This window comes from Argopecten irradians, chromosome 5 (assembly GCF_041381155.1).
Source record: "Argopecten irradians isolate NY chromosome 5, Ai_NY, whole genome shotgun sequence".
Lineage (NCBI taxonomy): Eukaryota > Metazoa > Mollusca > Bivalvia > Pectinida > Pectinidae > Argopecten > Argopecten irradians.
Window position 1 is genome coordinate 13,258,078 of NC_091138.1, and position 18,698 is coordinate 13,276,775.

The 18,698-nt window shown below is 36.0% G+C and overlaps 1 protein-coding gene across 2 annotated transcripts in view; it reads left to right on the forward strand.

The window, feature by feature from the left end:
* Positions 1 to 18,234, forward strand: part of LOC138322913 (polycystin family receptor for egg jelly-like) — a 42,292-nt gene extending 24,058 nt beyond the window's left edge. The window contains exons 13-27 of one of the 2 annotated variants that reach the window (XM_069267135.1): positions 312 to 547; positions 706 to 939; positions 1,275 to 1,731; positions 2,101 to 2,276; positions 2,450 to 2,680; positions 3,377 to 3,547; positions 3,976 to 4,136; positions 4,531 to 5,248; positions 5,485 to 5,617; positions 6,100 to 6,347; positions 6,499 to 6,673; positions 6,979 to 8,235; positions 12,317 to 12,350; positions 13,700 to 13,797; positions 17,040 to 17,180. In XM_069267135.1, coding sequence (XP_069123236.1) covers positions 312 to 547; positions 706 to 939; positions 1,275 to 1,731; positions 2,101 to 2,276; positions 2,450 to 2,680; positions 3,377 to 3,547; positions 3,976 to 4,136; positions 4,531 to 5,248; positions 5,485 to 5,617; positions 6,100 to 6,347; positions 6,499 to 6,673; positions 6,979 to 8,235; positions 12,317 to 12,350; positions 13,700 to 13,766 — 4,298 coding nt within the window. In that variant the 3' untranslated portion in view covers positions 13,767 to 13,797; positions 17,040 to 17,180. Of the gene's footprint in view, positions 1 to 311; positions 548 to 705; positions 940 to 1,274; positions 1,732 to 2,100; positions 2,277 to 2,449; positions 2,681 to 3,376; positions 3,548 to 3,975; positions 4,137 to 4,530; positions 5,249 to 5,484; positions 5,618 to 6,099; positions 6,348 to 6,498; positions 6,674 to 6,978; positions 8,236 to 12,316; positions 12,351 to 13,699; positions 13,798 to 17,039 lie in introns of both variants that reach the window. The other variant, XM_069267134.1, reaches the window with a different exon arrangement.
* Positions 18,235 to 18,698: the final 464 nt, after the last annotated feature.

The window sequence follows — 18,698 nt, forward strand, 5'->3', positions numbered from 1 at the left end:
GCTCCAGCTACATCATCTTTAGCGTTGTTGTCCGCTTTTAGTATGACGTACGGACCTCTGTATCCGGTTACCGAGTTTTCTCTCACAATAAATTAGTTGTTAGATCACCGCCATTTGCATGAGTTGTGCTTCGAATTTCGACGGAACCCAACATATCAAAAGGATAGAAAACTATATGCAATTAATTAAGGCAAAGAATAAACTATAGAAAAGAATGAAATGATGCCAAAGTTACCAATCAAATGAATTTTATCAGATCACATGCCTAATACGATGTGGTGACGACTGATTATACTTCTCTTTCGTGACAGGTCTTCTTGATATTGTGAGTAGCACTTCTATGGGAATAACTCCGTCAACAGTTGTTGATCCAAATGCTGATATAACTCTTGAATCAGTCCGCGCCGAAATGGAAGCTAAATGGGATTATAACAACACTTCAGAAGCCTTATCCGACGAGGAGCTGGCTGAACGAGAACGCATGATACAGGACGAGTATGAGAGCAGAATAGCCGCTCAAGCAGAAACTAAAGAAAAAGCTGTTACGGTAAGCAACTCTTTTAGATTAAGTCCCTGTTTTCTTATTTGTCATTATGTTTTCGCATAAATAAATAATAGTTTTTCAATCAGTTTTCACTCTGGAGATGGTACAATTTGTTATTTTATACTAAGGAATGCATACATGTTATGCAAACTTGGTTGTAGGCACAAACTGGGATACCGGAGCTGTTTGACATCATCGAAAGTGTCCAGGCCTTGTTAGCTGCCATGATTCAGCCAGGAGAACCTGCATCCGTGATAAAGCGAGACAACTGTATCATTACCACAGAGAAGACGCGCTTAGAGAATTTACTTAATCAAACAAGTTTGAACAAGACCGACTTTGATATTGATTTTGGAAACTCAACATTAGACGGTTACACAGAGGTTCAGATTGATGTAAGACCAATACCTACACATGTTAATCTTCAGGAAAAAATACATTTTTTTTTTCAATTTTTGAGATACAAATGTATATTTTTTTGTTTTGAAATATCTTTATGATACACTGTATTCACCTGTTTTCTTGATTCTTCATATTAATATATTGATAATATAAATTGTATGTTTTTGTGAATATTTGGTTTTTTAATTATTAGCGTTTAAATTGTTTTAATTTATTTTCTTCACTTAATACTAGTCACTTTACATAAGATGATGTATACTAGGAAGCTGTTATCATCATTGCATACATTGAGAAAATGTTAATACCATGTGCTTATTTCATTCACCAGACATCGGTATTCGATGACACTATTCATTTTTACGGGGCAAATGCCGATGGCCTCACTTCCGGTGAATACACTGTTTCTATCAAAGATGAAAATGGAACTGAGATGGCCTTGGACACTAAACTTAAAATCAAGAACAAAGGACCAGGGGTTCCGTTTGCACAGTACATGCCGATGGTCAGTGAAGACGGTCTCACACACATCGTGTACGATCTAAGATACAGAGATGACGCCGCACTTATCTACATCCTACCAAAAGATTTCAGCTTCGCCGATGTCTCATCCTTCAATTTGTACACTGTGTATGTGAGATGCATCGACTTTGCCCGCAATGACATATACGACTATAAGGTTGCTATGAATGTAAGAGATTGGGAAGGCCAATATGGATTTAAAGTGTTTATTCCACAGGACTTATGCGATGAAGGGAAAACTTACGTGGGATTAGAACCACAAGAAGGTACGAACGTTTGTTTACAATGAAAGGTTTTTATTATCATAAACGTAACTTCGGTATTTTAATTAAAAATTTATCAAAAGGACTAAATGGCTGGAATGTCTATATATAAATGTTCTGTATATGCATATTACAGAGTTAACTGCTCTTGCGAGTAGGTATTGATTGTGATATCATGTGTTTGCCAGGGTTTTATATTTTCTTTTAGAGAAAATGTTGTGAATCTCGCTCACAAAATAATGGATAACTACCCAGAAGGGAGGAAAACGTGTTCATTACAGATATTTAAAGTACCTATACTGAAAACATATGTACAATATAATCAATCAGTTAAAATAATTTTGAGCTCGCTATCATTTCTATTGTTATCAGAGTTTATACTGCCCCCTCAATCGAACCGAATGAGGCGGAGGCGTTCAGCTCCAGCAACTAACAACACAGATGCCCCGTTTGAGATGAGCACTGCCAACTTCAGTATCTTAATCATGACCACAGGATGTCGGAGTTGGGATAAGGCAAACTCCAGATGGACATCAAAAGGTTGTACTGTAAGTATTCTGTATATTACTTTTGCTTAGAAATTGGACTAGAAACTCCAGTTTTATCTCTCCTTGCAATTTCATATATATTTCATATTAAATCTGGGTTTTTTTAATATTTTATATTTAGACATTTTTTTTTCCAAAATAATCTTTTTCAATTTTGTTTCCTTTTTCAATAGGTGCTAAGTATGTCCACGTTAAATGAAACCGTTTGTCGTTGTCCTGAGGCTCCGGGAAACACTTTTTCGACAACATTCTACGTGCCTCCAAACATGATCGATTTCAGCACAGTTTGGTCGAAATTCGACCCAGCCAATGCGTCCGTATATGGCACCGTTATAGGTCTTCTTGTAGTGTACATCATCGCATGTGTAATCGCCAACCGTGAGGATAGGAAAGACTATTTGAGGGTAGGTAACTCGTGGTAAGAATGAAACAACCACGATTTATTGTTCCTGTTTGTATCAATTCCATGAAATAAAAACTTTGTACAACAATATAGAAATACCTTGAATAATAAATTAACATATAAAACGATTTCCTTTTTTAAGAAATTAAAACACGATCGAGAAAATGGCACGTGTCTTTTTATTTTGAACGAAAATATTAGAAGTAAGTGTTATTACTTTAAAGAAGCCTCGTAACGTAACATAATGTATATAATAAAATTATGTTCTTTTTTGCTTTATAATGCATATATTTAATGCTATTAGATTTGAGTTGATATGTAACATTTGAATGCCAAATTCATTGTATCATTGGTTTTATGTGATCTTAAGCTGCTGCAACACAAAGTCGTGGCGCGACCCCATTTGGTTCACGACTAATTTTGGTAGAATATTTTTCCTCTAAATTCCCCATGTCTATGTTTTGTCATTTGTGTTTAATTTGAACTGAACTTTGACATTTGGGTAAGTAATCGAAATAGGGAAACGACCGTTAATGTGCATATTGCACACCTCACCGCCTTTCGACATATATAGCATGCTACATTCCTGAGCGTATTTCTACAAATTTAACACATGGAACGTACCTCTGTACCTCTAATACACACAGATGACCACCGGAAGTGTAGCACCGCAATTCAAACCTGTTTACTGTTACAGTGGGCCACCCATTTCCTGTGTGATAGTGACAGCGAGGACCGATACTTTTATCTGCTCACAGTACACACGGGACTAAGACGTGGTGCTGGTACCAAGTCAATGGTCAACTTTGTTCTGGCTGGGGAAGAGATGGACACGGGAGTCAGAATCATGAGTGATGGTGATAAACAGGTAGGCCTAAATGAAGGAGAGTTTTTACCATTTCTTTTATAGTCTATGGGTTTGAATATGAAATATTTCAAAATCAGGGTTGTTTCTTTCATAAAATATTACAGTCTATGATATTTTTTTATATAAAATTTCAAACAATCTGATGGAGGATACATAGGTAAATTAAGCTCCTTGGGTTGTTTCTTTATTCTATCATTAAACATTATAGTCAATGGGTTTAAATTTTCAATAGCATCGGCATAAAACAATCTATGTTCATTGTTATGACTAAAAAAGAGGTTGTAAACATCGCTTGTCTCAACTGATCCACTCGTTATATTCTATATGTTAACGTTATGTATACTTTCACACTTTATGTGTAATACCATCATGAAAAGTGTTTAATATATTTCAATGAGTATTTTAATTATTTCAATGCAATCTCGCAGGGTTTTGAAACCAGCAGTGTGAGGAAGTTTTTCATGGGGACGCCAGAACCCCTAGGCGACCTGACATATCTCCGGATTTGGCACGACAGTTCTGGCCGAGGAGACCAGAAGTCATGGTATCTGCATAAAGTCACAGTTGATGATCCCCAAATAGGCCAAAGGTAATTCGTTTAACATGGCAACAATTACAGAACAAACATAATAGTTGTTTGTGTACCACTCTGTTCCTACTATGAAAGCTTGCATTTTATTGCACAATTACAAAGAATCCCGAATTCCATCAGGCTTATCGCATTTTATTTCCTGATATATCATCACGTTACTATCTTTAATCTGTCACGACTACGAGGGAATATACTCGGGTGTCCTCAATTTATATTTAGATGTGGTGGAACATTCCTGTCACAACTTGATATTTAGCAAAATAATTATCTCGCCAAAATAATCAGGGTAAGTCGATTTATCAGGATGATTTGGTCGACTTATCGTGATATAATTTTCTAAAAATAAATTACATTTTAATTTGTTTGATTACTTTTAATGTGTTTTCCATAGATACGTTTTCCTTTGTGATAAGTGGTTGGCCGCCGAACAGGATGATGGTATGGTTGAGCGATTGCTACCTGTTTGTGGACGTGATAACCTACTCACCTTCGACAAGCTGTTTTCCCAGCATGCTCGCTTCAACTTAACGGAGAATCACTTGTGGCTTTCAATGCTGATGAGGCCAGAAATGAGCAGTTTCACTCGTGTGCAGCGTTTATCGTGCATACTTGCTCTTCTCTTCCTCACCATGATCTCCAATGCTATGTTCTTCAGATCTGAGAGTGATCAAGTCACCCCGAATTCTGTATCGCTGGGATTCTTACGTTTCTCCCTAACGACTGTCTACGTATCATTTATTGGTATTATCATCACGACTCCACCTATCCTACTGGTTACCTACATCTTCAAGAAAGCAAAACCAACGTTTCCAAAGACCAAGAAAATAGATCCAAAGAAAGAAAAGGAGCTACGCAACATATTTCAAACAAAAACCATTATAAACCAAAATGAACACTTCTCTGACTCGCAGTTCTACAGTGTTGATCATTTGCCTCTTCCCGCCTGGTCGCGTTACATTGCCATAACCATAGTGTTCCTGGCTGTTATATCATCAGCGTTCTTTCTAATCCTCTACAGTATGGAATGGGGCAAAGACAAATCCGAAGAGTGGCTAACAACATTTGTTTTCTCTTTCGTTGAGTCTCTCCTGGTGGTGGATCCTTTTAAGGTAAGCTGAAATGAATAACAACACTGAAAATAACAATCAATAGTACTCTGTGATAACTATATTAATAAAAGAATTCACCATTTTCCATAACACAGAGATTAGCAGAATAACGAACACACGTGTAGTTGTAGATGCATACATTCCTTCAATCAAATTGTATTAAGTGTGCAAATAACTGTTAAAAAGTGTCTATGAATGCAAAATTGTATCAGTTTATTTCTTCTCGATTCCGACAGGTAATAATGATTGCTGTTCTGTTCGCCCTACTGTTTAAAAAGCCTGTGGATGGAGGGGGACCACAACTAAAGATGGACAAACTGAGGGATGCCGCTAAAACGTTCAATGCAGGATCGTCGAGAACATACTTGTGTAAGTTGCAATATATAGTATTAATCAGCTATTTTGATGTGCGATCAAATTTTGCGAATGATTATCAATTATGAACTAAGTCGTCGCCAATCCATATCAAGAACAAACCTAATATATACCCATGAGTGCAAAGTGCTAAAACATGCTGAGAACTAAATCGTTAGGTAGAACATAAAAGCCAAACTAAAGCGCTCAAATACTCAATTGTTTTACAACTATGATAAATTATAGTATAGTATTAAGGTATTAAATTAACAACCAATATCAAATGATATAACAGAAGATTTTATATACTGAACATTAACATATGTTTAAATTATACAAATCTTAATTGATGATAGAAATGTGCATTAATAACATTCTATTTTTATTGGATAATGTCTCTTGTTGAAAAAATGTTGTTAAAAAAGAGAGAGAGAGAAAAAAAATAAAAAAAAATAGGCTAGTCATCATTTACATACAATGTATATTATATTTTACAGCTTTCCGCATGGATGTCTTGTCAAGCAACAGTCCACCGTCAGCTGAAATGCTAGAAAAGACTAGGATTCAACGCTTACACGAGATGAAAGCCAGGGAAGTGTTTTTAGAACTACTTCTGTACGGTATATTTGCGTTTGTCATCTACAGCATAAGTTTCGTCAACCGTGACCAGAGGTCCTACAATTTGAAGACGAATATTTATGATTCACTTGTAGCCCCGTCCAAGACGCATCTGGGTTTTAGTAAGGTGAGTTGTCATCAACAAGTGAATACATTATGATAGTATTTACAGTGTATATGTATTTGTAATTATCTTTAATAAATCAAAATTTTAATTTTCGAGAATTATTTAACACTTTTTGATAATTGCACAAAACATATTACTTTCTTTTGATTAGGTTGAAAACCAGACAGATTTTATCGATTGGATGAATTCGACGTTCTTTCAGCGATATTTCCCTCAAACAGAATATAATGGGGATTCTCTGGATATCAGAGACGAGCTTTTCTTTTGGGACTTGGCTAATACGCGTATAGGACCTCCTAGGCTTCGACAAGTTCGCATGAAAAGAGGTAAGACCTTTTTCAAAATATATATATAGAAATATAACCATTTTTTTTTAAAAATGACGTAATTTTTTCCATTAATAAAGCATTATCAGGTGTAATTGCGTAGCTTTCTTTCACCGTTGAAAGAAGTGCTTTTAAAAGAACAACCTTGCGAGAGAAGCAATTCAATGGGAACTAAATATGAATACAGTGCCATAATTGGCAGTCTCTGTACATGTGTATGTAAATTATGTTATTTTATTCAACCTTTGATAAATATTAGAGGGACATCATCGATTCGCCGTCATTGTGTGGTATGATTTGTTTAGGTGGATGTCCATATGATAAGGTCACGCCAGGACGAGATTGTATTCCGGCCTATGACGTAACAACAGAGGAGGACAATGATTATTGCGTTGGATGGACACAGGACGTGGCCTCTGCCGGTTGTACCAGCCCTTTTCTCTTCTCACAGGAAGCGTGGAGGTACCAACATTCTGAAGATATTTGGGGAGTGGCTATAGCAGGGAACTTTGATGTATACGGCGGTGGTGGCTACATCCTAAAGCTCGAAAATGACCTAACAAAAGCTGAACTCATTTTAGACGAGTTACAAAGATTTAAATGGATCAATCGTGAGACTAGGGCCGTGTTTGTCGAGTTCACTCTATATAATGCCAATGCCAACCTATTTGCTTACGTAATATTTCTGGCTGAGTTTACCGAGCTTGGCGGACTGGTAACATGGAGTAATATCTATCCCTTCCGTGCATATCAGCACACTGGAGCACTCGGCACGTTTGCAATGCTCTGTTATTTCATCTACATGATAGTGATGATTTATGGATGTGTGAAACTAGTCATGAAGTTCAGAAAAGCAGGGTGTTGTCAGTTTTTCAAAGACGTTTGGAACGTCATAGACACTCTGTGCGTTTTGCTCAGTTTTGTCGGTGTGGTCATGTGGGGGCTTAGGTATTCGTATGCCACACAGTCACTGGCAATCTATTACGATGACCCAAGGGCCTTTATAAATTTCCAGCATGTAGTAATATATGACATTGTTTTCAATGTCATTGTTGGCATATTGGTCTTTATAGCTACCATACGCATACTTCGTATTCTCGGTTACAACAAGAGGATGACTCAACTGGCCGCTGTTATTTCCAACGCTGCAAGTGACCTCTGTGGGTTTGCCGTCGTGTTTGGCATTGTCTTCTTTGCATATGTCTCATTCGGCTATCTCTTGTTCGGTATTTACATATACGAATACCGAAATCTGTTCACATCGCTTGGAAGTTTAGCCAATGCCCTGATTGGTAAGAACAGTCTGGACTCTATGATTAGGGCGGTACCAAATTGGTCTCAAATGTATTACTTCACCTACGTCTTTTTCGTCATTCTGACACTGATGACCATGTTCGCCGTCATCCTGAACCAAAGTATATCAGAGGTGCGAGCTGATCTGATGAAGACACCACAAACGTATGGAATTATGGATGTCCTCGGCAGCTCTGTTAAAGACATATTAGGCATGGCCTTCAAATTCAAGAACAAGGACGAACCAGAGAAAGAGAACAAACATCGAAGTAAGTAAACGTAAAATATAAAATAATGACTTATGTGTCCATTGCATTATAAGTTCGTGTTCACAGTATGTATATTTAAAAATCGTATGAGATCAAAGGTAATTAAAATCTTATCTCACATATATTCCATACAGTAATAACGGTCTCAAGTTATAATTTTTGGATAATCATTTTACTAATGAGCGATTTCATTTGAACCAAAGTTTGGTTTGATTCTTAATATTGATATACCTATAAAGAAATATAGGAGATAGTTGTGTTGAATTGAAAAGGTTCTAAGTAACATTTATTTGTTTAATTATTATTGTTTTGCATGCTGAATGTTCTGAATCCTCAAGAATTTACTGTTTTCGGTATTCAAGCTTTGTTTCATTTATTCAGTTTTTCTCAAACTAATTCTTATCAAAATGTGAAAAACAGACGATCAGGAAATAACATAATAGGCCGGGATCTAGGGGGGTCTACGTGCACCCCCCCTCCCCCAACTTAACGAACCAATGTTTTTCTGAAGCCTTATGACCCACTGATAACGAAATCGAGAGGTAACATTGTATAAACTGGGATGAACTTCCGGTTATGACGTCATCGAGATGGCCGCCATCTCGAATTTCACTAAAGAATGAAAAATAGTCATCACATTGACATTTTTCAACCGAAGAAGACAAATGAGGCATCAAAATGACCAACATAGAACAACAAATACATATCAGGATCATATAATCCAATATATGTAGTTATTTCTACGTAGGAAATGAAAAAATCGGATTTTAAGCTCAAAAATGGTAATTTTTTAGCAAATTTTTCGTATTTGGCTTGACGCAGCAAAAATGTTTGCCAACAGCAACTATTATTTCTAATCAGTTATTTGACCTCTTATCAATCAGTAAAAACAACACCAACAAAAAAACAATGTTAACATCGGATAAGCTCCGATTATGACGTCATCAAGATGGCCGCCATCTCGAGTTTCACTAACAATTGAAAAATAGTCATAGCATTAACATTTTTCAACCGAAGTAGACAAATGAGGTATCAAAATGATCATAATATAACAAAATATTCATATCGGGACCATATTATCCAATATATGTAGTAATTTCTTCGCAGGAAATGAAAAAATAGGATTTTAAGCTCAAAAATGATAATTTTTTAGCAAATTTTTCATATTTGGCTTGACGCAGCTATAATTGTTTCCCAACAAGAAACTATTATTCGTAATCAGTTATTTGACCTCTTATCAATTAGTAAAAACAACAACAACAAAAATATATAGAAATGCAAAAGAGAATTATTGTTATACCATCATTTGGTTACCGGGTGCGTATACAGGGTATATGATTGCTGTTTTTTCCAAACCGCTGACACTACAGTTTCCGGATGTCTTAGAAATTCCTGAAGATAACATTGGCAATTGACGATTCATATCTTAACACAATTGAATTTTGAGTTGGCTTAATATCTAAGTGGGACTTGACAATTTCCTAACAAAATCCATTTTCATGTTCGAAAGGTTGTAGACTAGTAGCGTCTCAAAATGAATTTTTACTGCACAACGCCAACTAATAGGGTATCAAATTAAAACTGAAGAAAGCATTTGTTTCCGTTAATACCAAGACACTTTCCGAAATTTGTTTCTTTTAGAAGTAGCGCATCCACTGTTAACTTTATTTTTCTGTGTATAACGTAAGGTGATGTCAGATGGATACTGCAGTATCACATATTTCTTTCAGTAGTTCTTAATGATAAGCATTATCTTTGTGCATGCTTTCTTGCCAGTGTATAACGTAAAGTGATGAGCTGATGTGACATTACATTACTGGTTTACCATCGTGGTTCTAACCTGTCAACCGTTCATGGCCAAAGGTAACATCAAGAACATCGGGTTCGCGGATGTGGGAGCTCATCCTGTTTTGAACCTTGTGAATTACATATCGTATATGATGTTCCAGACCTCTCCGGTAGGATGGAAAAGACACCAGAGCCACATTCTGCGAAGGGTTGAGTTGCTTCTCCTTAATTCGTATGAAGCACAATTCCTCATCCTTGTGAACCCTCATTGACCATAGATGACACAGGTGAATTCTTTGAGGTCATAAATGAGGTCTACAGTGAAGTTCCTCTCTTTGCCAAGTCTGGAGATCACTGTAGAAAACTTTTTTCTGGAGAGTCTTCAAAGGTGTATCCACGCATACACCAGATGCGACACAACCAGTACCATCAAGGGACATGGGAAAGTCTAACCAATGAAAAACATTTAACATTTATGACCTCATTAAAGACCTTGAGGATATCACCTGTGCCATCTATAGTCGCACGAGTGTCCAGTAGGTTGATGAATGATTCTTGAATCATTCCACCATTCGAAGAATCTGGATCTGGTGTAATTTCCTGAGAAGTCTGAAACAGCATATACGATATGTTAGAATCTGAAGGAGATCCCACATCCCTGAACCTGTTGTTCCTGATATAAACTCTGGCCATGGATGGGCCATGAAAGATGACAGGCTAGAACACCACTGGTAATGTAGTGTCACCTCAGCTCATCGACATCGAAGACGACGCTCTGGCTTTCGACGAATTGGATACTGATATCTCGATTACTCTGATTTGGACTGCATGAACAAGCTACCAGACATGCCGAGTCACATTAGAGGATAGTGCAGTGAGGTGGGGAAGCACGCACAATGATAAAGGTTATAATTGAGAACCAGTGAAAGAAATATGTGACATTGTGGTAACCATCTGACTTTTTGCTTATAATATGCATAAGAAATAAACGAAACTGTGACTTGTCCATCCTAGATATTCTGTCAACTTAACATTCATGTTTCCTACTTATAAATCGCCAATAGTCAAACTTATTTAAGGAACTTATAATACACCAGGAAACTGTAGTGTCAGCGGTTTGGAGTTAGAAAAATAGCATATACCCAGTATACGCACCCGGTGATGTTTTGTAAACTTTAATGATGGTATAACAATAATTCATTTTGTATCTCTATATAATTCATTGTTTTACTGAGTGATTAGAGGTCAAATAACTGTTTACGAATAATTGTTGCTGTTGGTAAACATTTTTGCTGCGTCAAGCCAAATATGAAAAATTTGCTAAAAAATTACCATTTTTGAGCTTAAAATCCGATTTTTTCATTTCCTACCTAAAAATCACTACATATATTGAATTAAGTGGTCCCGATATGAGTTTGATGTTCTAATATGATCATTTTGATACCTCATTTGTCTACTTCGGTTGAAAAATGTTAATGTAATGACTATTTTTCAATTGTTAGTGAAATTAGAGATGGCGGCCATCTTGATGACGTCATAGCCGGAGCTTATACAATGTTAACATTGGTTTTTTTGTTGGTGTTGTTTTTACTGATTGATAAGAGGTCAAATAACTGATTAGAAATAATGTTTTGCTGTTGGCAAACATTTTTGCTGCGTCAAGCCAAATATGAAAAATTTGCTAAAAAATTACCATTTTTGAGCTTAAAATCCGATTTTTTCATTTCCTACGTAGAAATAACTACATATATAGGATTATATGATCCTGATATGTATTTGTTGTTCTATGTTGGTCATTTTGATGCCTCATTTGTCTTCTTCGGTTGAAAAATGTCAATGTGATGACTATTTTTTCAATCTTTAGTGAAATTCGAGATGGCGGTCATCTTGATGACGTTATAACCGGAAGTTCATCCCAGTTTATACAATGTTACCTCTCGATTTCGTTATCAGTGGGTCATAAGGCTTCAGAAAAACATTGGTTCGTTAAGTTGTGGGGGGTGCACGTAGACCACCCCCTAGATCCCGGCCTATAAGATGTGCCCTGTCCTATGTTTCTGAATATCCTCACACACCCATTGGTTGATCCGGCTGGCAGTAACTATTGTTCGTTAATGTCTGAAGCTAAGGGATGCTCATTAACCCCAGATTTCCTCTGAATTTCTGCCATGCTTTTCTGCCATGTTTTAATTGCCATTAATATAGTAAAATTACCACACTTTATGCAGATAGAATTATCAATACAGTCCATCATTCAAGTGTTTTATCTTATTCCAATATCTATATAATACAGACAAAGAAAAGGCAGAGGGTGAGACAAAACCAAGGTGAAAGCATCCCGAAATGTTCTTGTGAAATCTAGTTATGTTTTTGCATGAAGTCATTTTTACTTAAGAGGTGTTTTTACATTTGGTATATATTTCAATCTTATATTTAATGAAATATCAAAATGGACTACATAGCACGTTTTTGCATGGCTGAATACAGATTTATGGAAACACCTGCGGTCTAGGTGCCCAAGCAGTTTTTGCATTTATCATTACCGAAAAAAACCTGATCTTAGCAAATGAGGTGAACATTAATAATTATATTCAACAATTTGCTGTTATAAACCTGAGGCAAAACTTTAAAAAAAAATGTCTTTGAACTATTTACGTTTTTTGAGCCCTATGGTGTTTAAGAATGTAATGAGAAATTGTGACAAACTTTCGAAATGTTAATGATATAGTTTCGAATGTAACCTTATCCAGGACAAACTCTAAAACAACAATATCATTAAAGTGCATGTTTCTAAGCAGAATTAGATTAGCACAAAAATATTTGAATAATTCATGTACATTGTATACTGCATGAGCTGCATGAACAATTATGAAAATAATGCATGCGACGACTAAGGAATACCGTGTGAAATAACACATTTTATACAGCATGTCGGCATTACTAGGTAACAGGCACGACCTCATACAGCAGCGATGTATATATATAATATTTTGTTAATTAGATGTGTTTTATGCATGCAACGGATAAAGATTCAGTTGTTTATCGCATGTGATGTGATATCAAACGAAACATGCATGCAGACTTTATTTCTTATTCCAACGAAATGACAATGGAATAATCAAGCATGCATATATGAACATTGCATGCAGGATGGGGAAACACGTGCATGCTTTTACACCAGTTTTAGCTTAGCAAATCGTATTTGAACATGGAGGGACGTTTTTAATTCCTGATAATGTATGTAAAAATTGTAGAAATGGAGGGATTAATTTGAAAACAGTCATCTCGGAGTACATTTATAATAACAGAATATTATACATTTTTATTAGGTATCCTACATATCACACAAACATGGGGACTTGGCATATGCAGAATTAATTCCCTTTGTGTATATTCCACGTTTTGCATGACTGACTGCATCGATTCTTCTATCTTATTTCAAGTGTGGCTAATATCAGATATGAACTCCAATAATTGTTGCGTTGGCAAATACAAAAAGTCAAAATATTTTTATCAATACATATATTACATCAAATAACTATTATAACAATACCAACTTAGGTAATATGGTTTTCTATTTTGTTAAGTCAGATTTTCCTAATGACGTTTATCCCGAAGTTAAGCCTACCGTCTTCTGCCAATCCTCCTGTATATATCAATGTCTTTATTCCTTCAGAATACATGCCTGCTGTCGGGAAAAGGCCACCGGAGATCGATGCCCCCAACATTCTCCGTCTAGTTAGAGAAACATTTGGTGAAACGTGGGACTCAGCGGTGAGTATAGACACATATTTTACTTTATATCGGTAGTAGCGGATACATGTATACTATTAAGGGGTATGGGAGAGGGGGCAGATTTCTTATGTGGGTAGCCATAAAATTGATGAAAATGCTAGTTCATGATTTTCAAAGATCATCAGGATAGGGGGCTTGCTTAAGCCCAAAAAAATTCAGGATCTATCACTGATCAGGTAGTAAAACGGAGCATAAGGGAAATATACAACTTCTTATTTTAACAAGATATATTATTTGATTTCGATATAAGGCAGCTAAATGTTTAGCTTAATTTATGCATCTTAAACACACAGCAATAGTACTAGTATTTTCGTATTTTTGGTACTTGAGTGTTTAGAGTTATCTCCCTTAATTGGCAATATTCGTTTGTTAGAGTTATTCCCCTTTGTAAATCGGGCGCCCCCCTTTTCACATAACTCGCACGCTGATTGGTCAATTACATGGTGGGATGCTGGAGCCCCACTTATCAGTCAGCCATATTGGATTTTGAAGAGAAGGGCTAAATTTTAAGACTTTTTATTCTGACTTTTTTCACAAAAATTAATTGTTGTGTAGAGTCAAGATTTGTTGTTAAGATTGAGAAACATGTGCTGATCGCCTGTTGGGGAAGACATTTCATGTCTTTGTGGCTATTTTTTAGGTCATCTGACCCAAAGGGTCAGGATGACCTATTGTCATCATGCACCGTCCGTCGTCGTGCGCCGTCCGCCGTCCGCCGTCCGTAAACTTTTCATTCAAACGACTTCTTCTCAATAACCGGAAGGCCCAGGGTACTCATATTTGGCCTGTAGGTTGCTGGGATGAAGGGCTACCAAGTTTGTTCAAATAAATGACCTCCAACCTTCATTCAAGGTCACAGGGGTCAAATAGGCTAAAATCCTTTAAAAAACTTCTTGTGAATAACTAAGAGGCCTGGAGACCTGATATTAGGCCTGTGGCATGCTGGGATGAAGAGCTACCAAGTTTGTTCAAATAGATGACCTTGACCTTCATTCAAGGTCACGAAGGTCAAATAGGCTAAAATCTTTAAACGACTTCTTCTCAAGAACCAGAAGGCCCAGGGTACTGATATTGGGCCTATGACATGCTGGGATGAAGGGCTACCAAGTTTGTTCAAATAAATGACCTTGACCTTCATTCAAGGTCACAGGGGTCAAATAGGCTAAAATTCTTTAAAAAAAATTCTTGTGAATAACTAAGAGGCCTAGAGACCTGATATTAGGCCTGTGGCATGCTGGGATGAAGGGCTGCCAAGTTTGTTCAAATGAATGACCTTGACCTTCATTCAAGGTCACGGGGGTCAAATAGGCTTAAATCTTTAAACGACTTCTTCTCAAGAACCAGAAGGCCCAGGGTACTGATATTAGGCCTGTGACATGCTGGGATGAAGGGCTACCAAGTTTGTTCAAATAGATGACCTTGACCTTCATTCAAGGTCACGAGGGTCAAATAGGCTAAAATCTTTAAACGACTTCTTCTCAAGAACCAGAAGGCCCAGGGTACTGATATTGGGCCTGTGACATGCTGGGATGAAGGGCTACCAAGTTTGTTCAAATAAATGACCTTGACCTTCATTCAAGGTCACAGGGGTCAAATAGGCTAAAATCCTTTAAAAAACTTCTTGTGAATAACTAAGAGGCCTGGAGACCTGATATTAGGCCTGTGGTATGCTGGGATGAAGGGCTACCAAGTTTGTTCAAATAGATGACCTTGACCTTCATTCAAGGTCCCGAGGGTCAAATAGGCTAAAATCTTTAAACGACTTCTTCTCAAGAACCAGAAGGCCCAGGGTACTGATATTGGGCATGTAGCATGCTGGGATGAAGGGCTACCAAGTTTGTTCAAATGAATTACCTTGACCTTCAATCAAGGTCACGGGTCAAATAGGCTAAAATCTTTAAATGACTATGTTGTATTGTACTAATAGTCAGATGACCGTTAAGGCCCATGGGCCTCTTGTTTAATAATTCACATTGGCCCCCTTTTTCAATATGTATATCTTAAAAATTCGTACCATGTATTTTTGATTATATTGGTTTTTTGTGTTGAATATACATATTAATAAATTCTAAGTCAGCCTACTTTAGGTTGGCCATTTCCATTCATATTCATCGTTGTGTTATTCTTGCGACAGTGTGTAGATGCATAAATATATCTAAGGTCTGATATAAACCATTTAAGGACATATTTCATTCACTTCAATACTGCTATTGCCAAAATGTGTTTAGTTTTATATATGTTTCATTCAACCTGTCATTTTATAACTCTAAAGGTAGTGTCTTAAAGCATCTTTGATGAATGCATAAAGGATGTATTAACTTTGATCTCATAGTGTATAAAACTTATAAACTCTCTAATATCTCTAGGCTTCTGATTTTTTTATTTTTTTTCTATGCATTTTGGTTGGAAACATGGTCTTGGAAGATCGCTAGTGAAAAACACATCGTTGCAAGATTATATCTGATTTCAAAACAAACACTTTCTCATTAATTCTTTCTTTGGTATTATGTGAGATTTTTGTTAACAAATCGATTATTTCATTCGTAAGTTCTCTTAAATTCACGAGTTGTCTATCTTTCTTCATTTAACTATGTTAGAAATAATTTACTCAATTGATTCTATCTATTCAAGAGTTGTCTAACTTTGTTCTTCGATATTTTTACTCAATCTATTCTTTTTATTCAAGAGTTGTCTAATTTTGTTCTTAGATATTTTTACTTACTTTATTGTGATCTTTCAAGAGTTGTCTAACTTTGTTTTTTGATATTTTAAAAGATCGATTGTATTTATAAAAAAAAATTGTCAATGATTTTTGTCTTAAATTCACTTATTATTTACCTTTGTTCTTGGATAGTGTGTTAAGGACAACTTACGAAGTTAATTCTGTTTACTACATTTTTTTCTCAGTGAAATATATGTATAAGGTTTTGCGGTGAACATAAACACAATAAACTTCACCTCTGCCCAGTGAAAATATCAATTTCGATATTGTCTATCTTTGGTCTTGATATTTGTTTTACTAATTTAATTCTGTTTTATTCTACTGTTCTTTTCTTTATTAATTTGTAAAGTCCATAAAATATTGTTTTAACTCGATTTACTAATTTCATGCCATTTTATTCAATAGTTATTTTCCTTTGCTAGTTGATTGTATAATTAAAATATATTTTCTTAACCAATTTGAGTAACACACGATTTGTCTTTCTTCATTCGTTCCAAAGGAGGATCCGCCAGATGAGGAGGAATTAATGAGGAGGAAGAAAGCTGAAGAACAACTTCTTATTCTTGATTCCTATCTTCACCCGAAGCCTGGGGCCAAAGGAGGCATGGGTGGGAAACTGAACCTACACCGGCCAGAGACTCCGGGTGATGTTCGTCTGACGGTGGATACCCCTGACGTTGACCAGGATCAGCTTTACGCTTCCTACCTGTGAACGCCCCTCCTCCCTGTAAAACGTTCTCTAGTATTGTTAGAGCATCACGCACTATAACATAGAAGACTGTGATACAATTAGCTAGCTTTAAATGGTTTTGTTTGTTAAGTCTTATTTTGTCAGGTTGATTATTTTGTGACGCACAGTTTGATACTGTTTAGGAAGTTTAATTGATAACTTTATTTTTGGTAATAAACCGGCTGCAAATAAAGCATGCAAAGAATGCAGAATATGAAGTTTTAAAATTGTAACATGTGTAAAAACATATTGGACATAAATATTAACCCAAATTGATTACGAAATCAGTAGTCTGAAATAATGAATTGTAATACCATGATGTCTTGTGATAATATTTTATAAAACGTAGCATAGAATGGCTGATATGCACATCGAAAAATGACTGTTTTTCAATTTATGAATTTTTCCAATAATATATTGTGTCATGGACTTTATATAGATAGCTCAGTATTGTAATTATACAATGTGTATGCAATGTCTATCTTCTGGAGACGATTATTAGAAACGCGAATGATATTTTCACTGTTTGTTCAGACAAAACTTCGCTCCATTGAAAACATGTATTTATTTTTGTTTCGACCAAAGATTTGCCAGTCTGAATGTACAGTGGGAGGATTATATATGAGTTGAATATTATTGTTTTCAAATACCGTCCATCATTTTTTAATAATGACGTCATAAAAATATTTTTTTTGGAAAACAAACACACAAAGACATGGAAAACTTTGGTAACATAACAACTCTTGACGTTATGTTTTACATGTCATAAATAAAAGTAAGTTTTGATATGGCTGAAAAATAAATCAGTTTTGTTATTCTTTGACCGTCTTTTTATTAAAGTATTTCAAGTGTTTCTAAAGCTTAACCTGTTCCTTTGTTACTTTTTTTAAAAAATTATATGGCATTGCTTTTTGTTAAACCATCTGATATCACTTTTGAATTTAAATAAAACTGTTTGGTGTTACCTACTAGTTTTTTATTATTATTTTGACTAAAGGAGGCCAGGAGAATTAAGAAAAAACGGACGCTGATGAATTTTCATTAGTCATACATGTTGCCACTCATTACAATTTCTATGGGATATGAGTTCGAATCTCATTTGGGGCAGTTGCCAGGTACTGACCGCTGGTCGGTGGTTTACTCCGGGTATTCCGGCTTTCCACCAACAAACCTGGAACGTCCTTACATGACCCTGACTGTTAATATTACGTTAAGCTAATAAATTCCTAAACTCAGCACAATTCCACAAAATGAAAATATGTTTCCCATTTCTTATGTTTAAGCTGTGATTAGTTGAAAGTCATATTTTAACAGCAACAGTCATTTAAAGATGTGTCAGGTTGAGGCGGTAGTGAAAAGCTGTAGTGCCTAAAATAACCACAGACCAGCGGTCAGTTTCTGGTAACTACCCCATATTGGATCCGAATT